Source organism: Ranitomeya imitator, chromosome 2 (genome assembly GCF_032444005.1).
Source record: "Ranitomeya imitator isolate aRanImi1 chromosome 2, aRanImi1.pri, whole genome shotgun sequence".
Lineage (NCBI taxonomy): Eukaryota > Metazoa > Chordata > Amphibia > Anura > Dendrobatidae > Ranitomeya > Ranitomeya imitator.
In genome coordinates, this window is record NC_091283.1 from 629,755,205 (window position 1) to 629,766,693 (window position 11,489).

General features: G+C 44.5%; 1 protein-coding gene across 2 annotated transcripts in view; it reads left to right on the top strand.

Annotated features, from left to right (window-relative positions):
- The window catches only part of LOC138665254 (oocyte zinc finger protein XlCOF6-like), a 43,154-nt gene extending 37,791 nt beyond the window's left edge, over positions 1 to 5,363 (top strand). Inside the window, exon 7 of one of the 2 annotated variants that reach the window (XM_069752564.1) lies at positions 3,564 to 5,363. In XM_069752564.1, the coding sequence (XP_069608665.1) occupies positions 3,564 to 5,065 (1,502 nt within the window). In that variant the 3' untranslated portion in view covers positions 5,066 to 5,363. The remainder of the gene's footprint in view (positions 1 to 3,563) is intronic. The other variant, XM_069752565.1, reaches the window with a different exon arrangement.
- Positions 5,364 to 11,489: the final 6,126 nt, after the last annotated feature.

Here is an 11,489-nt window from a genome sequence, read left to right on the forward strand (position 1 = left end):
GGACCTTACCAATTATTTTCCAACTTCTCTTAAATCCGGCAATCCCCTATATACGGTGGTACACTACTGTCTGGGTACATCGCAGGATTAAGAAGGGAAGGAGCAACATTTAGCTATTTGAATGCAGATTTTGCTGGAGTATTTTGCCGACACAATGTATTGGGTGCTTTGTTCATTGTCGATTGGCAGCTCAAAAGTTGGCCACCACAAACAGACTTGGCACAATCTACTCCATTTTCCAGATCCGAGTAATTGCCTTGCTCATCACTCTTTAAAGGGAAGGTGCCGCAATTTTTGTTTTTGTATTAAAAATGATTGTTTATATAAACAATTTTTTTAAATACAAATTATTTTTTTTAACTTTAATATATTTTTTATTAATAATTATTTTTGCAGCCACTGGGTGCCGCCATTTTCCTTTGCAGGAGTGTAAGAGTCCCAGCACGACACTTACACTCTGCAAATACGGCAGCCCTGTGCATAGGAGACTTCGGTCGGCGTCCGACCCCATACCTATCATTGAGCTGCTCCCTGCTGTGATCTGGCCACGCCCCCTGGGCTGTCTCCACATCACAGCAGAGGCAGGAGGTCGGCGCCATCTTTCTTGAACCCACAGTGTGTGAGCTCCACTATAACTTGAGAGCTGCGCTGTTATAGAAGGGACAGCTCCATCTGTCTCTCCTTTCACGCTGTCAGCAGCAGCCGTTCCCTGTCCTCTTCTATACTGCCTGGTGCCCTGGCTCTAATCTCTAGAATCGCTAGAGAGGATGAAGTGCTGCGGTCTGATGTCCTCTTATCAGGAGCTGCAGAGAGGTAACAGAGAGGGATGGGGGAGGCTCTGTGCTGCTCCGACCCTGCCTCTCACTGTAGCTCCTAATCAGGACATCAGACCATGTATCTATCACTATTCTGTGCTGAGCCGTGTATCTAATTCTCTCCTGTGTGATACTGTCTGCTGACCTGTGTATCTAATCCTCCTGTGGAATACTGACTGCTGAGCCGTGTATCTAATCCTCTCCTGTGTGATACTGTCTGCTAACCTGTGTATCTAATCCTCCCGTGGAATACTGACTGCTGAGCCGTGTATCTAAGCCTATCCTGTATGATACAGTCTGCTGCGCCGTGTATCTAATCCTCTCCTGTGTGATACTGTCTGCTGAGCCGTGTATCTAATCCTCTCCTGTGTGATACTGTCTGCTGAGCCGTTTGTCTAATCCTCTCCTGTGTGATACTGTCTGCTGAGCCGTGTATCTAATCCTATCCTGTGTGATAGTCTGTGGAGACGTGTATCTAATCCTCTCCTGTGTGATACTGTCTGGTGAACCGTGTATCTAATCCTCTCCTATGCACTCCTCTCCCCCCTGCATGTCTTACCCCATTGCACACACAACTCAATGCGTGCGATAACAGGAGCTGCAGAGGTCATGCTGTATTATGGCATTATGTGAGATCTATATGACGGTATTATGTGATCTGTATGGTGGTATTATGCTTGATCAGTATTGTGAGAATTATATGGTGGTATTGTGTGATCTATATGGCAGTATGTGAGAACACTGGCGGTATTATGTGTGATCTATATGGTGGTATTATGTGAGAACTGTTTGACAGTATTGTGTGATCTATATTTCGGTATTATGTGTGATCTATATGGCGAGATTATGTGATCTATATAGTGGTATTATGTGTGATCTATATGGCAGTATTATGTGTGAAGTATATGGCGGTATTATGTGAGAACACTATGGCAGTATTATCTTCAGAAAGGGGACCCATTCTATGGTGGTTCTGGCTGGGGGGGGCAGCATGACCTCCAGTTAGGTGCAGTCAGGGGAGAGCTGGTGAGGCAGCTGAAGAAAGGCGTCTCATTTTTATCGTTACTATATGGCTACAAGAAGACAGGATCTGAGGAGGAGAATGGGGTCTGCATGCAAAGTCTGGATCAGAACAGGCCATCCATCCGCAGAAATGTTTCCTGGATTTCTGTGGAGCAGATGGTCCATTCATGTGTATAAAAGACAGCGCTCTATGTACATACAATCCCTGGCTGCTCAGCGCACCAAAAAGGGTGCCCCCCATAGACCAGCACACTGCTTTCCTGAAATACTCTGTACTGCTGTCACCCTGCTCCGTCCACCATATATCTCCCAGAATCCTTGCTGCCTGCAATCCTCGGTGACTGTCTACTTGTCAGTATAACTCTGCAGCCACCAACAAAATGGCTGCTCACTTGGTTCCTGAATATCATCCTCTCTTATCCCTTAGCAGACACCCAGAAGGGGAGGAGAGGAATGACATCACACATATGTCAGCAGACTCCGCCCATAATTACTGCAGTGCTGTAATGTGAGCTATTTGTACACTAGGTTTTTTGCAAAATTTCAGCAGCTGCTCCCCCTAGTGTTTAAAAGTGGAAATTCCAAAACTTTTCAAATTATTTTTCATATTTTACTAAATTATAAACAAATGATAATATTTTTTAAGAAAATGTAAACATTAATTCTTAACATTTTTTCAATTGCTGTAAAAAAAAATTTTTTTGATGGCACCTTCCCTTTAACTCCTCTTCATGGATCTGGACTTACACAGACACTCCAAGGCTTGGGCCACAGTGTTACCTGCTGTTCGATGGTGTGAGATGGCAAGAAAAATAACCATGTAGCCGGGTCTGAACCAGGAAGGCTGAGAAAGTACAAAATCAGAAAACATGAGTACCCAGTAAATGGGCTGGGGTCACAACCTGAAACAAATATACAAACCGGGGAGCTGATCACAGAGGACTGAACCAGAAGAGAACAATCCTGTAACTGGTAGCTTCCAGCTATATTCTTCAAGCTTTGGTAGGGTGTGGGGCTTTCTAATTAACTGAAGCAGGGAGCAGATTACTTCAGCTGGGCAGTACCCAAACCAATACTGCCAGAGTGGTTGGGACTGTACTACTTGTCCCAGATACCCTAATCTAAGTGGCTGTTGGAGAGGTAAAATGGCACTTTTGCAATTTTATTACCCAATACCTAGTGCCCAGATCAGGCCACAAACACACCGTAAATTAAGTGGGATCTTCTCACTATATTAATTTCAAATTCATGGATGCTAAATGTGGTTTGGGCACACTGCAAGGCTCAGAAGCGAGGGGGAGATTTGACTTTGGGAGACAAGATATTGCTGGATTGGTTTTTGGAAGCCATGTGGCTTTTCAAGAGCCTTTGAGCCACGAATGATGTGGAAAACTCTGCTTTCCATTGACGGGTGATGGACCTGAGCGGGGACTTGTTTTTTGTGAGATGAGTAGAGCTTTTTATTGGTTTTTGTTTTGCCCTCATACATTGGTTGCATCTTCTTCCATATTTAGGAGGCAGAATGAAAAAACTGTTGAACACCGCACTACACTGGTTCATCTTATGAGGTTTTCTACTATACTGTGAACTTTTATGGTCTTGGTGAATAATTCAATATTTTTACATAACTTATAATTTTTACGGACAGCTTAAGTAGAAATGTTGAAAAATATAAAATTGAAGGATGTTTTATTAAAAAATAATAACTCGTTTTATTCTTTGCAGATGACTTTACCAGATCAGAGGGACAGCTGACACCTTCAATTTTTAAATCAGATGATCTTGAGATCCCACAGGATACAATTGAAGTGAATGCCATTACTTCAGATATAACATCATCCCTTCACAGCAAAGTTCTATCATCTGATCCTTTGAAACAGGTCCTGTCTTCTGATTTATCACCAACTACTAAGGAAAATCAAAGTCATAAAATAAGCATTAAAAAACTAACTGCTTCTGAAGCAAAGAAGCCATTTTCACGTTCAGAATATGGAAATAGTATTCCCCTCGAAAAGTCTTTTCTTAAACATCAAACAATTCACACAGCAGAGAATAGATTTTCTTGTTCCAAGTGTGGGAAAGTTTTTAACCAGAAATCAGATCTTATTAGTCACCGGAGAACTCACACAGTGGAAAAGCCATTTTTATGTTCAGAATGTGGGAAATGTTTTTACTGGAAATCGCGTCTTGATATCCACCAGAGAATTCACACAGGGGAGAAGCCATTTTTATGTTCAGAATGTGGAAAACGTTTTTACTGGAAATCGCGTCTTGATTGCCACCAGAGAATTCACACAGGGGAGAAGCCTTTTTCATGTTCAGAATGTGGGAAATGTTTTCAAGATAAATCAACTCTTTTTACTCATCAAAGAACTCATACAGGGGAGAAGCCTTTTTTATGTTCAGAATGTGGGAAATGTTTTATCCATAAATCAGCTCTTTTTAAGCACCAGAGAGTTCACACAGGGGAGAAGCCATTTTCATGTTCAGAATGTGGGAAATGTTTTCGATATAAATCAACTCTTTCTACTCATCAAAGAACTCATACAGGGGAGAAGCCTTTTTTATGTTCAGAATGTGGGAAATGTTTTAACCATAAATCAGCTCTTTTAAAGCACCAGAGAGTTCACACAGAGGAGAAGCCTTTTTCATGTTCAGAATGTGGGAAATGTTTTAACAGGAAAGGGCATCTTGATAGCCACCATAGAACACACACAGGGGAGAAGCCTTTTTCATGTTCAGAATGTGGGAAATGTTTTGCAGAAAAATCAAAGTTTATCATACATCAGATAACTCATACAGGGGAGAAGCTATTTTCATGTTCAGAATGTGGGAAATGTTTTCACCATAATTCAGCTCTTTATAAGCACGAAAGAGTTCACACAGGGGAGAAGCCTTTTTCATGTTCAGAATGTGGGAAATGTTTTAAAAGGAAAGCGCATCTTGATAGCCACCATAGAACACACACAGGGGAGAAGCCTTTTTCATGTTCAGAATGTGGGAAATGTTTTGTTGAGAAATCAAATCTTAATAAACATAAGAGAACTCACACAGGGGAGAAGCCTTTTTCATGTTCAGAATGTGGGAAGTGTTTTAACCATAAATCGTCTCTTAATAACCACCAAAGAATTCACACAGGGAAGAAGCCTTTTTCATGTTCAGAATGTGGGAAATGTTTTAACCGCAAAGCGGACCTTGATAAGCACAAGAGAAGCCACACAGTGTAGGAGCCTTTTTACTGTTCAGAATGTGAGAACTGTTTTGTGAAGAAATCTTCTCTTCTTAGTCACCAAAGAATTCACACAGGGGAGAAGGCTTTTTCATATTCTAAATGTTTTACATGGAAATCAACTCTTAATAAACTTCCGAAAGGTCACACAGGGGGGAAGCCTTTTTCATGTTCAGAATGTTGGAAATATTTTAACCAAAAATTGCATTTTCTTAAAGTGATTATCCACTACTAGGAAAACCCTTTGTCATTCCTCATGTTTGGCCTTGTTAAAATAAAAAGACTCATTCTCGCGTTCCGTTATGGCTCTGTTCCAGCGGTGTCGGGACTCGCATTCCATGTCACAGCTTACTGACCAGGTACAGAGATTACAGGATGATGTCATATAAGATGTGGGCCATCATAATGCTCATAAACAAACACTTAATGACGATGCACCTAGACTGGATAGGAACCTGCCAATCATATGAGCTCCTGAAATGAATCTTGTCTTCCCTGATGAGAGAGACAGTTTGCAGATGATTACCGTATATACTCGAGTATAAGCCGACCTGAGTATAAGTTGAGACCCCTAATTTTGCCTCAAAAAACTGGGAAAACTTAATGACTCGAGTATAAGCCTAGGGTGGGAAATGCAGCAGCTACTGGTAAATTTCAAAAATAAAAATAGATACCAATAAAAGTAAAATTAATTGAGACAGTAGGTTAAGTGTTTTTGCCCCATACAATGCTGCATAAAGGTTGATTATGGCCCCATAAGATGCTCCATAGAAAATATGCCCCATACAATGCTGCATAAAGCAAATCTAAAAAAAACAAAAAAAGCAGCACCAACAGCTGGTTAAATCACCTGCACCTGCTCGCTTAATGTCTTTTAGCGCAATCTAGCCCTTATCTGATATGCGGTGCTCCAGCCTGGAAAAACTCCAAACGTGCATGAAAACTTGTTGTAAGAACAGCGAGCACTCACCATCTTCTTTTGTTCAAACTTTATTATGGCATATTAACAATACCCGTGGAAGCGCAGGAGCGCGAAACGGCCGTCGTCTTGTGTCAGCACATTCTTCCCTGACCGTACCTACAATGCTGCATAAAGGTTGATTATGGCCCCTTAGGATGCTCCATAGAAACATTTGCCCCATTGAATGCTGCACAAAGGTTGATTATGGCCCCATAAGATGCTCCATAGAAACATTTACCCCCATATATTGCTGCTCAAAGGTTGATTATGGCCCCATAAGATGCTCTATAGAAAATGTGCCCCATATAATGCTGCATAAAGGTTGATTATGGCCCCATAAGATGCATAATAGAATATTATGCCCCATATGCTGCTGCTGAGATTGAAAAAAAAATTACATACTCACCTCTTGTCCTGAGCAGGCAGGGACACCGGTACTTGCGATATTCACCTGTCCCCGTTCCACCACCGCGTGCCGCTCTGTCTTCCGGGTCTCTGCAGTGACTGTTCAGGCAGAGGGCGGCGCGCACAGCCAGAGGACGCAGAAGACACAGCGCGGCGGTGGAACGGGGACAGGTGAATATCACATGGCTCACCCTCCCCCGTTACACTCACCCTTCTGGCGCGGTTCGCACGTCCCTGGTTCTCTGATGGTCTCCGGGCGCCGGCTGCTTGTTCCTGTATTCAGCGGTCACTGGTACCACTCATTAAAGTAATGAATATGCACTCAACCCCTATGGGAGTGGAGTCGCGTCCATATTCATTACTTTAATGAGCGGTACCACGTGACCGCTGAACACAGGAAGAGCTGCCGGCACCCGGAGACCATCGGAGAACCAGGGACGTGCAGAGACCGTGCCGGGAGAAGGTGAGTATGATGTGACAGCTGCTGCTTCCCCTCCCCCTGCCAACCCCCTGGGACAATCACTCGAGTATAAGCCGAGAGAAGCACTTTCAGCCTAAAAGAATGGGCTGAAAAATCTCGGCTTATACTCGAGTATATACGTTACTTATTTCTTTAAGCATGTAATTACATATAGCTAAATAGAGTTTTATTAATTGCCATTCTCCCACTATAGAGAATGTCTCAGTTCATATCTTAGAACGGTATATAAGTTAAGGTCATATTATTTTAGTGTAATATCTGGCTGTATTACTTTACTCGCTATATATTCCGTGATTTCCCTTCATAGGAGCCTAAAGACTGAAAGTTTGACAACCCTCAGATAGGGACTTGCATTGGGATCTGCTTGTTTTGCAGTTTCCTTGTGTTCAATATATCCATAATCTATACCTCTTAGATGCTGATCGGTAGACATTACTATCTAACATCTATACTTCTTCCCTTGATCATTCTGTCTTTTTTCCTTTCCCCCTTTGTTTTCCATATAATCTGGCACAGCTCAAAAATAGAGATGGGCGAATATTTCAGTGTTCGGTTCAGATTACGATAACCGAATTTGCAATATACGCCGATTAATTTATCAAATATTTGCAGAACATAACCGAAAGCCATTCATCTCAATGGGAGGCAAAAACAAAGCATGCACAACACCTTATAAAGGCCCCAAATGCTGCCAAAACACATCAAATGAGGGACAGACATCAGGAAAGTGGCCTCAATTCACCCACAGTAGAAGTTGTAGCATGGCACAGCAGCAATCAGACAGGCATGAGGTATCGGGGTCTGGGACAGCATTTACAGCTTTCAATTGAACGTCACAGTAAGACAAGGTGGCTGAGGGATTGGTGTAGGTCTCCTGTGCTGGGAGCACTGATACCACATGCAAGAGCTCAACCTGCTTTCATACTCTGCCACACTCAGGTGGCACAAATGTCATATAAATTTTGTAGACTACTATTGTCAGAAAAATCTAAGGATAGTAACACGGGTAGTTGACTCCAAGGAAGTGGAGGCCTGACAGTCTTGGAGGCCTCTACTGCTACAGGCAACAAGCATGAAGGAGACCCAATCAGGAGTCTGCACATTTACAAAGATTAGTGGCAGACTCCAGCAAAGGGGCATCAATTGCAATAGAGTAGAACTAGTATAGCGGGGACCGACACCTCTTCTACTACAGCCAACCCAGCAGATGGAGACTGTAACAGGCAAGATGGTGGAATCACTGTTCCGTGTCCCTCTGAAAGCCTGGAAGGGGCGTAACTAGGTGGCCTACCATATCCCTACTTGGACAATTGGCAGCAGGCGAAAACTGCGACCCAAGGAGGGACAAAGAGACGGCACCAGGTGCTACTCCATGGCTGACCTACAGAAGGTGGCAACTGACCCCCTACAGCGGGTAAGCTGCTACGGCCCGAAGGAGGGATAAAAATGTAGGCAGGCACTGTAGGGACTCTGGAACCACGGGTGCAGATGGGACCGGCTGAGGAACAGAAAAGCACTGGCAGGTGCAGGCTGGATCGGGTGTTAGACAGATGGGCAATGGCAGGTGCGATCTGGACTGGCTGATGGACACAAGAGCACAGACAGGTATGAGCACACAGACACAGACAGGTAAGAGCAGATGGGTACAGGGTAGACAAGGTGACAGGCGGACCTGGGAAACCTGACAACTAGCAAGCATGCAAGACAAACTAACAATGTAGCTCAGGCACCTCCATTTTGGAGGAGAGGCCTTAAATAGATGGTGTCGCCCAGCTATGGGCTGGGAATACCTTAGGTTGATGTGGGCTGTCCCTTTATGAGGGAGGGAAAGCACGAGTGAGCCCTCTAAGCATAGTTTGGTGGACACCGACACATAGTTGGCAAGATGAGGTGGTTTGTGATTGGGAGACACTGAATGTCCTGTCTGTTAGGTGTGAGGAGATCCAACAAAGAGCAAAGTCTAATGTCAACAGATCAGAAAGTCTGTAGTAAGAGGAACTGGTCCACTGTGTCAAAGACAGATGCCAGGTGTTATGAGCTGGTGGTTTAGGAGCAACATGGGACGAGCTCTGAAGGAAGTGGTACCTGTACTGACCGCAGTCCCTAAGCTCAACACAATACTAGAAGTAGCCGTGGGATGCTCCTGACACTCCCTAGGCACCTCGTCACTGCCTGAGAACTAACTACCCCTAAAGATAGAAACAGGAAAACTATCTTGCCTCAGAGAAAATCCCCAAAGGATAGATAGCCCCCCACAAGTAATGACTGTGAGTGGAGAGGGAAAAAGACATACACAGAATGAAACCAGCATGAGCACAGGAGGCCAGTCTAGCTAGATAGATAGGACAGGATGGAATACTGTGCGGTCAGTAAAACACTACAAAAAATCCACACAGAGTTTTCAAAAATCTCCACACCTGACTAAAGGTGTGGAGGGTAAATCTGCTTCCCAGAGCTTCCAGCTTCACTGAATTAATTCATACTGACAAGCTGGACAAACATAGAAAGCACAGAACGGATAAGTCCACAACCTGTGGACAGAAAGAGCAAGCAAGGACTTAACTTTGCTGAACTGGTCAGGATAACAGGGAAATTCAAAGAGATGTGAATCCAACCAGGAACCATTGACAAGTGGCACAAGCTGAAGGAAAGAGCCAGGCTAAATAGCCGAGCAGAATAGACAATCAGTGGAAGCAGCTGCTGACTGCTAAATCCAAGGAGCAGCCATTCCACTTAAAACCACCGGAGGGAGCCCAATAGCAGAACTCACAAAAGTGCCACTTACAACCACCGGAGGGAGCCCAAGAGCGGAATTCACAACAGTACCCCCCCTTTGAGGAGGGTTCACCGAACCCTCCCCAGAGCTCCCAGGCCGATCAGGACGAGCCAAGTGAAAAGCACGAACCAAATCGGTGGCATGGACATCGGAGGCAACAACCCAGGAATTATCCTCCTGGCCATAACCCTTCCACTTGACAAGATACTGAAGCCTCCGCCTCGAAAAACGAGAATCCAAAATTTTCTCAACCTCATATTCCAACTCTCCCTCAACCAACACCGGGGCAGGAGGATCAACCGAGGGAACAACGGGCACCACATATCTCCGCAACAAAGATCTATGGAAAACATTATGAATGGCAAAAGAGGCTGGAAGAGCCAAACGAAAAGACACCGGATTGATAATTTCAGAAATCTTATAAGGACCAATAAACCTAGGCTTAAACTTAGGGGAAGAAACCTTCATAGGAACATGACGAGAAGACAACCAAACCAAATCCCCCACACGAAGCCGGGGACCAACACACCGACGGCGATTAGCAAAACGCTGAGCCCTTTCCTGAGACAACGTCAAATTGTCCACCACATGAGTCCAAATCTGCTGCAGCCTGTCCACCACAGAATCCACACCAGGACAATCAGAAGGCTCAACCTGCCCAGAAGAAAAACGAGGATGAAAACCAAAATTACAAAAGAAAGGTGAAACCAAAGTAGCCGAACTAGCCCGATTATTAAGGGCAAACTCGGCCAACGGCAAGAAAGCCACCCAATCATCCTGACCAGCAGACACAAAGCATCTCAAATAGGTCTCCAAGGTCTGATTAGTTCGCTCAGTTTGGTTATTAGTCTGAGGATGAAACGCCGAAGAAAAAGACAAATCAATGCCCATCCTAGCACAAAAGGCCCGCCAAAACCTAGAGACAAACTGAGAACGTCTGTTAGAAACAATATTCTCCGGAATGCCATGCAAACGAACCACATGCTGAAAAAACAATGGAACCAAATCTGAGGAGGAAGGCAACTTAGGCAAAGGTACCAGATGGACCATTTTAGAGAACCGGTCACAAACAACCCAGATAACAGACATCTTCTGGGAAACAGGAAGATCCGAAATAAAATCCATGGAAATATGCGTCCAGGGCCTCTCAGGGACCGGCAAAGGCAAAAGCAACCCACTAGCGCGGGAACAGCCCGTGCGCAAGTCCCACAGGACTGCACAAAAGCACGCACATCGCGCGACAAGGAAGGCCACCAAAAGGACCTAGCAACCAAATCTCTGGTACCAAAAATCCCAGGATGACCAGCCAACACTGAACAATGAACCTCAGAAATCACCTTACTTGTCCATCCATCAGGAACAAACAGCTTCCCCACTGGACAGCGGTCAGGCCTATCAGCCTGAAATTCCCGAAGCATCCGCCGCAAATCAGGGGAGATGGCAGAAAGAATCACCCCTTCCTTAAGAATGCCAACCGGCTCAAGGACTCCAGGAGAATCAGGCGAAAAACTCCTAGAGAGGGCATCAGCCTTAACATTCTTAGATCCCAGAAGATACGAGACCACAAAATCAAAACGGGAGAAAAACAGGGACCATCGAGCCTGTCTAGGATTCAGCCGCTTAGCCGACTCGAGGTAAATCAGATTCTTATGATCAGTCAAGACCACAATGCGGTGCTTAGCTCCCTCAAGCCAATGTCGCCACTCCTCAAACGCCCACTTCATAGCCAACAACTCCCGATTGCCGACATCATAATTGCGTTCCGCAGGCGAAAACTTTCTGGAAAAAAAAGCACATGG